The sequence below is a fragment of the Diorhabda carinulata genome, chromosome 12, assembly GCF_026250575.1.
Source record: "Diorhabda carinulata isolate Delta chromosome 12, icDioCari1.1, whole genome shotgun sequence".
Classification (NCBI taxonomy): domain Eukaryota; kingdom Metazoa; phylum Arthropoda; class Insecta; order Coleoptera; family Chrysomelidae; genus Diorhabda; species Diorhabda carinulata.
Window position 1 is genome coordinate 1,727,107 of NC_079471.1, and position 14,515 is coordinate 1,741,621.

A 14,515-nucleotide genomic window follows, 5' to 3' on the forward strand; every position below is an offset into this window, starting at 1 on the left:
ATGAATATTGTCGGTACCGTAACGTTTTTTCCCATACCAACTGTCCATAAAGGAGTATTAAATATATTAGATAATCTATGTTGTAGTTCTGCCTCGTACCATCGAGGGCACTGACATCGAAAATCCGCCATGCTGTTTCCACTGAATAACATCTAAGTTTGAATTTCTTCTTGGGGTTAAGTTCTGTGGTATCATGTGCCAACCAGGTTGTTTCGTAAATTCGATTCTATGGTCGTCAGAGTATAATGACAATATAATAATAAAACTAACAGTGGAATTATTTTATTTAAAAATACAATGGATATAAAAGTTACAATCATATTTACAGTTTTAACAAATACTTAAAAGCTATATCAACAAACATATTACCAAAAGTTAGCATGTGTTTATCGAAATTGTACATAAATAATAGTTTTATCTACCTTTTTACCAACAAATAGTAGACGAAAATCATTACAATTCTGTTAGAAATCATTGAAACTATTTAAATCGACGTATTTATTCCGAATAGGACTCAACTTGGAAGATTAACACAAAATATCATATAGAAAAACGTAACATTAATGAGTATCTCACTGATAAGCTGTTTGAGCTAATTTTGGTCCAGTTAAATATGTTTCGACAATATCCACTTTCATTTTAGAAGAATTTGTTAAAGTTGGTTGTAAACGTAATAGGGGATTAGAAATGTTTGTATTAATAGTGAAAATACATGGAAAATCAACACAAAAGTAAGAAATACATAGAGAAAGAGCCTTTCAATAGGGAGAACAAACAGTATAAACTGTAAATAGTGCGAACGAATACAAATAATTAATGATAGAAGATGCTATAAGAAGTTTATTATATCAAGATTTATTATTTAGTTTTTCAGTGTGAAGATATTTCAGTTTTTGAAAGTATTTTTAATACTGTGACAAACACACGCCGTGTGGGGTTAAGGCGAATAAACGTAAGTTATTTTTTTCAAAATTATATTAGGAGCAAAAGCGTCTTTAAATTTTTTTTAATACAAATAATTTCGTAAAAAATAGAAAACAGCAAATATAAAAATAAAGAAAAACTCTGTTAATAAGTATTAATGTATATACATACATATACATATTAATAAATTAAAATAAAACAAACTTAACATGTATTGCAAACATGCAACGTTTTGGTTTACTTAATGATTTTGAAAAAAAAAATATTTATGGGGTTAATAAGAGCTTGTCCTATTAAATAATATACAATAAAATGTGAAAAGGAAACTCATAATATCCACATTATAATAATTCAAAAGTAGAATTGTCAGGAAAGGAACATTAAACCTTCCGAATAAATAATACATGAAAGTCAGTTGAAAAAATTCTGTGTCTGAAATAACGTTAACTGCTTAGTAATAATTGTCAGGGGAAAATTGCTGTTACTCCATGAAAATGCAAATGACACTTTCCAAATTTTATCACTTACAGTTAAATTTAGAAATATACTGAATTTAAATGGTATTTTGAGTTGGATCGAAACTTCTGGACACTTTTAAGTGGAAACCATTTGAGAAAAGGTTGATGTTTAAGGGTTGATGTTGAGGATTTAAGGATTATGATGTTGAGATACAAATTTTTTATGATTGTTTATTGTTAAATTGAAAATAGAAACTAAAGGGTATGAAATTTTTCAAATTTTCAGAATTCAGTTTCAGAATTTTGAAAATCGAATTTAAAGAAGGATAAGAATCTTAAAAAAACAAGTTTTTTTAGTAATTTTTGTGACTAAATTGAAAATTTTTAATATTTCTTTCCACCAAATGTAACCGAAACAAAATTCCAAAATATACAAACTGTTTTATTGCTGCAGAACATTTTAAACAAACCAAACATTCCGTAAAAACCAGAAGGATGAAGCAAATGGTTTAGAAGAATTCAAAAAAATAATAATTTACCCTTTATTTTGATGTTATTCCACTTTTGTCGATACTTAAATGGCAACTAGTTGAAATCAAATCAAACATTTTTCATTATTCTTCATTTAAAAACAATAATTTCCTAAATCTTTCATTATTGTTTGAAATTTCCTTCTACTTTTCCGGAATGTATGTACAAAATGATAAAAATAAAACAAAGTAATACCATTCAATCAATTTTTTGGTTCAAATTATTTTTATTACTCATATTTCCCATCAAGAAATTTTATTTCCGCCAAGCGCTGTTACCCTGCTGCGACTTCCCCAACGTAGGGAACTGATTTTCTAATATATGGTTGTTATAATGTTCGCTCAATTCCTTCTTAAAGATAATTTGTTTGCAGTTTTCGCACACCACTAAATTTTTCTTATTTTTACCGTCATACACCCTATAGAGTTCCTGTTGTTTTTCTAAATCCGGTAAAAGAACTAACAATTCAGGAAATACTTCATCGAACTTATCACCAAGAATTTCTCTGCAATGTTCGTAGTACTTGTTAGTTGGATAAGCACCGTTTCGAAACAAATCCGAATAAGTTTTGAATTCCTTGATGGCATCGTTGTCCAATAAAACCATAAACCGCTTGATTAAATCTTGATTCCTCGATTGGAAATTTGTAGGCTGGTGATAATTGTTTACAGGCATTATTGAGTAACTTTGACCACTGCTCGAGGTGAAAGTAAAATCGCTAGCACCCAGAACGGGGAACGAAGCCGGATTTAAACCCGGGGGAGGTTTTAAGGAGAAACCAGGAGGTGGTTTCGTTTCGCCTAAACAAGGAAAATCATTGGTGATCACAGGTTCCGTTGGACTATTCAATTTACCAATTTTCAGTTCTGATCGTTTCTTAACTTGACCGTTCATAGTAATGGAGTCGTTTGGTTGGTTATTGTTATTAGGTTCATGGTTTTTCGCAGAGTTATCAGTTTCAGTTAACTTACCTTTCTTCTTTTTGCTTTTATTTTTCGAATCGCCGTTATCGTTCAATTTAAGATCGTTTAATTTGGTTTCAACGTTGTTTTTTTGTTTCGAATTGGTCGGTTTACCAATGTCATTTTTCTTATTGCTACTATCACTACCATGTCTCGAACTATCGATACTACCGTTAGTCTTCGCGTTATTACTATAATTAGAATTATTCTTATAATTTGAACTATTTATATCGTTGAGGTTAACCCAATTGTTAGATACAGGCACGGATACCGAGCTCTTTTTCTTAGCTAGAGTAGGAAATTGTTCTAAAGAAGTAGGGGGCAATTGGGGCGCCGGTGCTACTTTATCAGCCCTCGGTTCTTTCTTCTTTTTTGCCGGTACCCATTTAGGTTGAACAGCAGTAATGGCTACCAAAGCCGGAAATGCCTCTGAAGGTCTTGATTGACTACTCGATGAGACGCTAGCGGTTATGTGAGTTGTTATGTTGCTATTAGGCCTATGATTTACTTGAATTGACAACGTATTTGAATCTTCTGAATTACTAGAAATAAAAAAAAAAAACATAATTTATTATCTTTTTATATAAAACAAATCTAGTATTGGAAAATACTTCACAAGAAGGCGAATTGTCTTACCGAAACTGTAGATTTTTCTCTAAATAACAAATTTTGATTCATAATTTGATTTTGATTTGATTACATTCTGATAAAATGGAGTAAAAATCATGTTTAGTAATTTTTTTTGCAATACTACATAGCAAAAATAAAAACTAAAACTACTGCTTTCCTCAGATGAAAATCAGCTACCTAATAGTGAAACATTTCAAACAAAAATACTTTTATGATAAAATACTCACCTAACACTTACTCTAGCCGTACCACTACCACTTGAACTAGGTCCTCCTAGAGCCGGAAAATTCTCCAACGTTTTTTCTAATCGTTTTTGACCACCAGACACTCTAGTAATAGTCACTTCTGGTACTTTACTGCTTCTCGCAGAAGAATTAGTGGTAATCGTAACAGCTGATGAAGGTTTTGTATTACTGGAACCGCTACTACCTATAAAAGTATTTTCCTCAAAATTAAATAATTAGAGACCAATCTCAGTTCAATGAGTTGATACACTTACCCCCTAGTGATGGAAAATCGTCACTACTGAAATTAGAATTCAACTTAGATGTGAAATTTACAGATGCAGGTCTAGTGTGTACAGTTATATTACTAGATGCGCCACCCAATGCGGGAAAATCTTGAGGAGTAAGAGGATTGAAAAAAATACGTCCTCTGCTTTCCTCCACACCTCCACCAGGTCCACCTGGTTCCATGTGGTAAGAACTACTAGATGTTTCTTCTTCTACCCTAAAAACAAATCGTGATAAAATTATATAAAGAGAAAGATCAAATAGAATAAAAAAAATAAAATGCCATTTCTTAGGGAAAGGGATTTATAAAAAGTAGCAAGGAAGAAAATATCTCCAACAATCTGACAACTAGAAGATTAAATTAATTAATTATTGAATATAAATTTTGATTTTATGTCTTACCTATCTCTCCGTTCGTTGTATCTACGGTTTCTAGTATCATTACCTTGTCTTGTTCTAGGTGCCAATGTAAATTCTAATTCCAAAGTTCTGGCTTGTTTAGCACCCGACTTGCTCATAAATCTACTATGTAAAGTAGCTTTGTGTGCTGAAATTATGATTTTTTAAACATAATCCTTTATTAACATATGCATATGTGTTTTCTCACCTTTACAATCAATGTCAGTTCGAAAAACTGAAGTCAACGGCATCCCCTTGCATTCTCCTTCCTCACACAAATAATGTTCATCGCGAAAATGCTTCACTAAATCATCCAAATTATTATAAAACTGATGTTTGCCATCTGCATCACAGAAATGACAGAAAAGATGATTTCGTCTGAGGTGTCTAAATAATTCTTCGTTGTCCATAAATCTTTCATCACAAAACTCACATAACGGATGTCCCCTGAACAATTAGATAATAAAGTTAAACAAGTCCTTTGATAAAACATTTTTTTTCAGGTACCTGTGTGATGTATTATCAGGATCACCTTTCCTCCTATGTAACCCTAACTCTTGTCTGTTATAACAACGTTTTTCAAAACTGAATATCTTGAGATTTTCAGTACATATGTCACAGTAAAATAATTCGTGCTCCCTCCGCATGTGGTCTTTAAGCTGTTGAAACGTTTTGAAAGGCCATTTCCTTTCATTGTCTTCGCATATCGAACAACGGTGCTCTAGCAGTTTATAATAAGCCTTTTGAATATCCGAAGTACAAAAGATGATGCCAGCTCTACGATCTTGTAGGTTCGATCGCTCAAACTTTGGTAACAACACTGAGAATGCTTCGATTGTTTTTGTAAATAATACCTGCAATATTAAAATAAAACTATTCTATAATAGTAGAAAATTGTGTGTCCTTTCTTCTATGATCTAAGTTGTCCAAGTTTCTGGTCAACTCTGGATCGCCTATAAGTCAAATTCCTCTCTTCTGTATTGGGACTTGTAGAGGATTATAAGCTGTCGCAGAGTATACAGCTTTTTGGTATTAAAGAGGGCTCGCAAGTTTTCGTGAAGATGCCATAGCTAATTCAGCAACGTGACTATACCAGGACATATTGCTCCTAACCTCAACACCCAATAAGCAAAATTGTGATGATCATGATATTTTATGTCCAGACCAGATCAAATCCTGAGCCGCAGTACCGGCCTCCTTTGTAAAAACAGCAGACTGCATTAAACTCAATCAGATTGCTTCCACCCCACTCTAGAATTTTTTCAATTTTTATTTGTTTCTGGTTTTTTTTTATATTCAAAGCTAATTTGGCATTTTATTACTTAAAACCCCCGATTTCAAGCATATTTTGGAGTAAATTGTACACTCCAAAAGCTTGACTCTCCTCATAGCAGCTATCTTTCTTAGAGATCCATGTCATGGGATTATACAACTTGAATATTTTTTTTCAATTCAACAAATTAAGTAAATGATTGGTAATGTATTCTAGCCAATTATGAAACAATAATACTCTTATTACATAACAATTATATATTCTAAAAACATATTTAAAATGTTGACTGCAAGGCAATTTTCACAATTTTATTTAATCACATGGAATTATTAAAAATACTGATTTAAATACAATGTTGTTACTAGAAAGTATAGAAAATGTAGCATTTTATTTTTTTGTTGAATTATACAAAAAAAAATACCTAGTTGGCAGTCAATGTGTTAAAATGTGCCTATGCGTCAGTTTTTAATACCCATGAAAGATAAACTCACTGGGAATCACAGAAATATTTTGCAAACAAATTTCAGCTGCAATTTAAAATGTTGATATAATAAAAATTGGCATAGTCAGAAGTAAAAAATATTGATAAATCTGGAGTAAATTGATGATTCATGCAAAAAAAGTTGTTTATCACATTGAACCCACATAAACATGATTGTACAGAAAAATGCACTTAATATAATTATGGAATATCTATTGAAGACAATATGTTTTGTAGTCAAATCTTCATTCCATCACTAATAAAATATAACTGCTGATCCAGAAATTTTTTCTAACAAAAATTAGTGTTTAGATTCCATTGATTTCCAAAAATTTACAACTGTATTAAAAACAATCATCTAACTCTGTTTTAATTAAATAATATTTCAAAATTATTATAGAAAATGTATAATATTCAAACTCCCCATCAAATAATTAAATTTATTATATTAAACTGATAAATATGTTCATTCTAATGCCTTTAAAACAATTATAATTAATATCTTTATCTACTCCTCAAAAATTGTTGAAATGGTATAATAACCAGACCAAATAGAATATAGAAAAACATAAAACTCTGAAAATGTGAACGTAAGGCAGGTGTTTTCTATAAATATTACATAAGTGTAAAACATTAAGTACTCTGCTCTCTAAAAATAGCTACCATATTTTGATAACTAGAACTTATACAGTAAATAAAGCTTTATAGTGGGAATTTATTTAAGTTACCTTTTGCATCAATTGCCTACAAATTGGACACTCATTCTGCTTACAAAGAACCCTCATCCTGGTGGAACACTCAAAACAGACGGCATGATCGCAAGGGCCTATGGAGTAAATTTCAACGGTTTTAAAGCAAACGACACAGAGATTCTCAGTTTCACTTGAATTTACTGCTTCGGTTCCAGACATTTTGCAACTTTCTGAAAACTGGCTTTTATAGTAAAGGCCAATCGTGTGAAATAAAACTTTTAACCACAAAGACAGAAAAATTATGATGTGAAATGAGAATGTCCTTGTCGAATGACAGAGATACTATGTTCCACTGCACCATTGCCAAATCTAGTAGGAAAATAACTTATGTTTTACTCACTTTTTACGACTGACACTATAGCTAGAAACATGTAATAAATTTTACTCTGTAGTGTGCTTTTCCTTACTTTTGAGAGCTTATAATACCAGTCATATAATTATAGTATATTCATAATAATTTCTTGAATACGATAAGAATACGTGCCAAATACAACTCAATTTCATTTGTTATGGTGAAAGTTCTAGTTTATCGGCAACACTGCTACCAATATTAATGACAATTGATTAAGTAAGTGGACATTTATTCCACGTGTTTACAAACGGCGTATATTTTCAATTTTTTAAAATTTTCAACCAATCAAAAGCTCGGATTAACTATCAAAATTAAATCGTTAACAGTGGTTGAAGTTCATACTAATCAGTCTTAAAAATCGTTTATGTTTAGGGAAATTCAGCTATTGAAGGTGAGACACTGATTTGAAATGAGTTTTTGTCAAGCGACAGTGTAGTGTCAAAAAAAGTTTTCTTTTTTTTATTAAAAATCTTTTCGTATATGGTTGCGTTTGTTATCAGAAATTTATTGATTAAATACAATTAAATCATTTCGAAGTGAGAAAAAAATAATAATATTTACTGCTGATTAACAGCTCAATCGTAAGTTAATAAATAACATCTTAATTGTGCTTATTAAAAATAAAAATGAATCTTATAAATTTATTTGAATTATTGAACTGGAATTCACTCACGTGGGATTAAAATATTTGTAATATTTTCAGTACCGACGGTAATTATGTCTGCAAGAAAGAAGAAACCTGGTCTTAGACTTCAAGTTTCGGATGATGTTCCTAAAGTGTAAGTTTTTCGTTAAATAATTATAATGAAATCGTGAACTTCAAAAAGAATAAATTTTTATACATTATACTTGTTTCGATACATTTTACGTGCCCGTATATGGCGCCCGAAATTTTAAAGTTTTTAAATTTATTTTGAAGGTCAAGGAAAAGACATTCAAAAATAAAAATTGCAAGTAAAACTTGCAAGTCTTTTACATACAATCAATTAAAGCGATAGTTTTTTGTTTTTATCTGAAATATGGGTGTTTTAACAATTGTTTATTTGTCAGTTTCAAATTTGTATTAAAACATATTTCTTGATTTTACATCTCTTTTGATAGAACATTTGTTTACAATAACAAGTAGAATTGATGAAGACTGAAATAAGTCGAAACGTCAATTTTACTTGTCTTTTAAAACTAATTTTCAATCAAAAGTGACCTGATTTGAATACTTCTTTTATGTTTAGAGTTCCACCAGCAAATTTAGATACCAGAACAACAATTACTATAGGTGATAGAACATTTGATGTAGAGGCAGATGACCTAGAAAAAATTGGAGACCTTGGTAGGGGTGCTTATGGTGTTGTTGAAAAAATGAAACACATTCCAAGTGGGACTATTATGGCTGTAAAGAGAATCACAGCAACTGTTAACACTCAAGAACAAAAGAGATTGCTTATGGATCTCGACATATCAATGAGAAGTAGTGATTGCCCTTATACTGTACAGTTTTATGGTGCCCTTTTCAGGGAAGGAGATGTCTGGATATGCATGGAAGTTATGGATACGAGCTTGGATAAGTTTTATGCAAAAGTTTATAAGAATGGGAGGAAAATACCAGAAGATGTTTTAGGTAATTTATACGCAATCCATAATTTGATGTATAGATTATTGAAACTCATTAACAAGGATGCTGCTCTTACAGGATTTTATTGTTTTGGTGGAGGTTGATAATATGTATAAAATTATTAGCAAATCTTCCATTAAAAAAACACTAGTTACATTTGTCAAAGTCCTAAAGAAAATGTAGCATCGAAATATCTTAATTCTCATGTGCTTTTTTCAATTCTTTTCTTCACAATTTTGCTTTGATTTCCACTCTTTAGGTAAAATGGCGGATATGTCATGGATATTTCTGTACATATTGGATTCTTTGTCACTAATAATATAGTGCAATTGATGTTTTACTACACCTCATTATACCAATTCATATTTTTCTACAATAATATCTATTGTTTATTCATCTTTGAGGTCTATTGTGCCCCCTCATCCAAGACTATTCACAACTCGCGCTCTAGCTCCAGGTCATTGAGAGCTCTTGTATTTGAGCTTGCTCCTACACATTTTCCATACAGAGTATTTTGTGTTGGCTCGTAATGATGAAATCTTCTGTGACTAGATAATCAGAAGTTTCTTTCTCTTCCCCACAAAATTTACAATGATCTATCAAATGAGGGACTAAGTGACAGCTTGTATAACTTGCACTTGGTTCCATGCATGTCTCCATGATAAATTGGTTGAATTGGTCTCTATCTGTCGCTACTCGGAATAGTTGTTTTCCTTCCAGTCTTTTATCAAATCTTGTGGCTTTTTTACTTTCATCTTGTAATACCTGATCCGTCTAAGGTTTTCTTTAATAACATAGTTATTTGCCTTTTTCCGCCACTAACTTTCCATTTCAATTGGAATTTCTAGTACCAGTGGTGATATTCGTACTGAACACACTATTTGTAGTAAACAGAGTGTTCGGTTTAGAACTATCACAAATGCATAAAGAAATAATAATCTAAATTGGATTATATTTCATTTGAATCTACATTATTGTCAATATAATTATTTGAATTACAGGAAATGTTGCTCTTGCAGTAGTTAGTGCCTTACATTATCTATATTCTCAATTAAGAGTAATCCATAGAGATGTTAAGCCTTCCAATATCTTAATAAACAGAAAAGGTGAGATTAAAATGTGTGATTTTGGTATCAGCGGATATTTAGTGGATTCCGTGGCAAAAACTATTGATGCCGGTTGTAAACCATATATGGCGGTAAGTTCAATTTTCAATTAAACCAATAATCTTATAGTACCATCTTTAAAAAGGCAGCTGTCAAATGTTGAATGAAAAGTTGTGCTTTTTTCTAGTTTTTTCTTTCTTCAAATATAAAAAAGAATTACATTTACAAAACAGAAAGTTTATCTTATTACGGTGACTCTTCTTCATGAAAATTAACTTGTCATTTACTAGTATGTGGAATTAAAATATTGATGTAGAATCGTGGATGATCCTCAATGATCATGACTCCTAAAGAGATTATTAAACCAGAAACCATTTTACATGAGCATTAAAGAGCCTCATCTGATAAAATCTGTAAATTTAATGTATCAATTTCAGCCTGAAAGAATCGATCCACAAGGTAATCCTTCACAATACGATATCAGGTCGGATGTATGGAGTTTGGGCATATCTCTAATAGAACTAGCTACAGGAGACTTCCCTTACCCGAAATGGGGTACACCTTTTGAACAACTTAAACAAGTAGTTGCTGATGATCCTCCTAGGTTACCTTCTGGGCAATTTTCTACAGAATTCGAAGATTTCACAACTAAATGTTTACAAAAAAAATATACAGATAGGCCTAATTATAGTCAATTATTAGAGCACGAATTTTTAGTGAAACACAAAGACATTAATACTGATATATCCCCTTACGTTTCTGAAATACTCGATATACCAGATAACCCCTGAGATTCGTGTACTATTTCTTAGTTCAGCAATTTTAATTTTTGCATTTTTAAAATGAAAGAGATCAATTTTAATTTCGCCAAGCCGACTGATAACTTTTTAATTGTTCTAAATGTAATTTGATTTAGATGGTTTTTATTTCAAAATTTTAGGTTATCAAGTTTTAATTGTTTTGTTTTTATAAAAGGTATACAATAAATAGGAATAGTTTCCTTAAGATAAAATCTTTTTTTCCACGGTATTGGACTTCTCTAATTACAATTTTCTGGTTTTTAAAATGTAGCTTGGATCTTAGGAAATACTATTTAAAGTTGAAATTGGAATGTTTTGTTTTTTATTCAAAAAATAAGCAAAACGTTTTTTGTTCAATAAATATTTGTTTTATTAATATGACTTTTTGGTTAAACTTTTTGTACCATAAAAATGAAAAATGTAATAATTTGTTTTTTGTTATTTTCCTCATAATTTTTTCTCTAATGAGGTCTTTATAAGACACTTTTTTTACTATTTTAAAATTAATTTTTCTTATAAGAAAGTCCAAGTACCATTAGAGTTATTTTTATTTTTTCCCTAATCAGTTACATAATTGTTAATAGAGTTAATTTTATTTTTAAATATACGAAAAAAACTCAGGTTAGTACCATATTTATATTTATTTAAAGGTCAATATCTTACTGAAACTATTTTCTTATTCAAATTGGTTACTATTGAAAGTAATTGCGAAGTAAATAATATATTTATTTTTGTAAGATGTTATTAATAACAATTAATATCAAAGTAATTAAATCTGCAAATTTTTATGAAGTACAAATTCGAGTGACAGATACAACACACATAAACGTAAAAATCATTTCATTATTTTGGCTGATAAAAACATATTTTCATTGTGTTACGGCAAAATATAGTAGAAAAAGAATGTTATGGGGTACATTGTTTGAAGAGTAGTTTTGGCTTTAAAGAACTACTCCTTTGAGGTACCAAGTCTTTTACTGAATTGGGCAAAACATTCTTAGAGTAGATGAAGGCATAATCTGCAGTAGTCGGTCTCTGCCATGCCTATCAAGGTATTCGATGGAGTCAGAAGACCAACCACCAGTTTATTGTCGTTCTTGGACATATCAGACTTAGCTGATAGAATCTTTTCTCTATATCTGATTCTTTAGCTTTACATTCAGTTCCTTGTTGATGCGACATCTCATAAAATCACAGTAGAGCTCTGGTCCACAATATGTAGCCGTTGTCTACTTTTTCATTGCATCGAAGTAATATTAGGGCTACCGTGTTTCTGTTAGCTAGTGTTTTAGAGTTAGAGACACTCACGTAAGCTTGGACGTGCACTCATTAAGTTTTAGTGCCTTCAAGGCTATTAGAGAATGCTTAATCCAATCCTTGAACATTCTATATACCAGCGAAGTGTATTTCGAGCTTACTAATTTTTCACTTGAATTTGTCCAGACTGAGTCAATTAAAATGATTGTGTACCGTTATTTTTATGTGAGTCATATTTTGAAGAATATCTAGCAAAGTATAATTTAGAAATAAAGAAAATTATTCTATTTCTTTTTTTAATTTTGTTTATATAAAAATAACTAGCGAAAAACCAATCATCTATATTGTAATCATACAAATTGTAGTACATATTATATAACGAGATGTAATTGAGCAATTGTAGTCTTCGTGTTAGTACAAATGTGAACAAATTAGAAATTGTATTTGCATAAAATTGTTAAATATCCATGTCCATTATCATTTAGGATATACCCCTGACTGCCACAGTGTTTTTGTATGTTTTAAATAGCACCCATTTAAAGTTATAAGAATGTCTAAAACTATTTTTTTCTAGGTTATAAATCTAAAAATGTATTGAAAACTGATAAAAGTAATGATGATGAATGAATTGAAAATTCATATTACCCATTTCTGTGTCTTGACATAACATTTAGAGCTATTAATTCAATTTATTTATTCGTTTATAGTGTCTTAATTAATTTAAAAAGTAGTTCAAATGTCACTCGATTCATATATATCATTAAATTGTTTTATATATATTGTCACTACTGATTATGCCAGGGTAATGAATTTTCACTACATTCGAGTCAATTTGACAGTTGTTGTATAAGGTATTGAAAAAAAAAACTAAAAAAGTAGTTCAAATGTCATATTTTATAACATTGGTAACTTTGATCGCAATTCATATAGAAAATCGTCGATTAATTTGAAAAGTAGTTCAAATGTCACTCGATCCGCATATTCTATAAAATAATTAATATATTCCATTGCTATTGATTTTTTCTGGGCTATGAATTTTCAATACATTTTAGTAAATCTGAGAGTTTACTTTTAAAAATATGTTGTTCAACGTATTTAAAACTTATACATGTAATATTTATTTCAATAATTTGATTGGATTAGAATAAATTGAAAATTCAAAACTACTTATCCGATTATCTGTTTAGAAATGAAATTTGTAGAAGTCATTGAGTAACCAACTGAAAAAGTAGTTCAAATGTTACTAGGTCTGCATATTTTAATGAATTATTTTTATTTTTCATTGGTACTGATTTTCCTAGGGTGATGAATTTTTAATAAGTTCTAGTTACTTTTAAAAATTTGTTAACGAAATGGGTGATCTGTGTTTTAACAGGCTACTTGTTTCGTATAACTCTCTGTACATCACTGAATGTTATTAACATGTTTTATAATTGTACAAATCAGGATTTTCTGATTTTCATGGAGTTAAATTGTTACATTTTCATGAACTTTGTTCATTGATGATGTATAGATAAATGTATGTACCTGAAATGAGTTTTTAATTTGTACTGTTTTTCTTTATTGGGTATTATTTTAAACAGAATCATTTTTATTGTGGTATTACGTTAATTTGTGACATCACAACATTTATTTTATTTTCTTCTATTATATTTCATAAAATTGATTTTACGCTTTAGATAGTGATGCTATGAACACATTGACAAAAGAAATTTTAGTATTTAGTTTTTTTTCTAATTTATCGCCATTTTGTTTTGAGTACTTATCGCCAAACTTTTCTGCTATCGGTGTTTTGAGTTTTAGTTTTATCAAAATTTAGTTAAATCCCTCTATTTTTGTTTTTACCGCGTTTTTGTTAGCAGAAATTGTTAGTGATGAATATAAATCTGAATATTACACATATAAACGCCATAGTTTTTGCTGGTGCAATCTGTTGCATCAACATCGAACTAGATATTGAAGATTAAATCGAATTAAATTTTTGATTGTGGTTGAAATGGACATTTTATATAATTATATAGTTAATATACAAACTGAAATTTATTGAAAATTGCATCATGACAAACTAAAATTATATTTTGTTGTTTTAAAAAAGTTGAAATTGTATTGTCTTAATCGTAGCATCATTTTCTAAAATAGATTTTCTAATAATTTATTTTATTTGAAGTTGTACTCACTTTGTATGTAATTTTTAGTGAAATAGTTTTTAATTTCAGTTATAAGAAAAGTGTGATACTTATAAAAATAAAAAACCAACAAGACATATATACATTTATTTGTTTATAAACAATCCAGTCTTAAAATATGGCATACATGTGTGACTACAAGTACCGATTTCAAAATCGGTTAGTTTTCAAGCCACTCAAGTAATGAACACAATAAAATTTGTTTTTATTATGACTTACAACAATTGTTAATAAACGCAAAATACTTAATTCAAAAATATTTACAAAATTAATTGAAAAACTT

The 14,515-nt window shown here is 29.8% G+C and overlaps 2 protein-coding genes across 2 annotated transcripts; one reads left to right on the top strand and one right to left on the bottom strand.

Annotated features, from left to right (window-relative positions):
- Positions 1–266: 266 nt before the first annotated feature.
- Positions 267–7,218, bottom strand: LOC130900104 (E3 ubiquitin-protein ligase ZNF598). The gene is made up of 7 exons (XM_057810453.1): positions 6,899–7,218; positions 4,924–5,270; positions 4,625–4,863; positions 4,420–4,564; positions 4,005–4,234; positions 3,733–3,934; positions 267–3,417 (listed from the first exon to the last, which is right to left on the bottom strand). Exons 1-7 carry the CDS (start codon positions 7,079–7,081, stop codon positions 2,169–2,171), a joined length of 2,595 nt encoding a protein of 864 aa, XP_057666436.1. The 5' UTR covers positions 7,082–7,218; the 3' UTR covers positions 267–2,168.
- Positions 7,219–7,617: 399 nt separating this feature from the next.
- LOC130900112 (dual specificity mitogen-activated protein kinase kinase 3) lies at positions 7,618–14,311 on the top strand. Its single transcript, XM_057810463.1, has 5 exons — positions 7,618–7,855; positions 7,978–8,053; positions 8,504–8,889; positions 9,885–10,081; positions 10,427–14,311. Exons 2-5 carry the CDS (start codon positions 7,992–7,994, stop codon positions 10,778–10,780), a joined length of 999 nt encoding a protein of 332 aa, XP_057666446.1. The 5' UTR covers positions 7,618–7,855; positions 7,978–7,991; the 3' UTR covers positions 10,781–14,311.
- Positions 14,312–14,515: the final 204 nt, after the last annotated feature.

Excerpts from the sequence above, each read along its gene's own strand:
- LOC130900112 (XM_057810463.1), top strand. The coding sequence starts at position 7,992 with ATGTCTGCAAGAAAGAAGAAACCTGGTCTTAGACTTCAAGTTTCGGAT. Across the intron at positions 8,890-9,884 it reads AATACCAGAAGATGTTTTAG|GAAATGTTGCTCTTGCAGTA; the intron begins GTAATTTATACG and ends TTTGAATTACAG. Across the intron at positions 10,082-10,426 it reads GTTGTAAACCATATATGGCG|CCTGAAAGAATCGATCCACA; the intron begins GTAAGTTCAATT and ends TATCAATTTCAG.
- LOC130900104 (XM_057810453.1), bottom strand. The coding sequence starts at position 7,081 with ATGTCTGGAACCGAAGCAGTAAATTCAAGTGAAACTGAGAATCTCTGT. Across the intron at positions 4,235-4,419 it reads TACAACGAACGGAGAGATAG|GGTAGAAGAAGAAACATCTA; the intron begins GTAAGACATAAA and ends ATTTGTTTTTAG. Across the intron at positions 3,418-3,732 it reads ACGGCTAGAGTAAGTGTTAG|TAATTCAGAAGATTCAAATA; the intron begins GTGAGTATTTTA and ends TTTTATTTCTAG.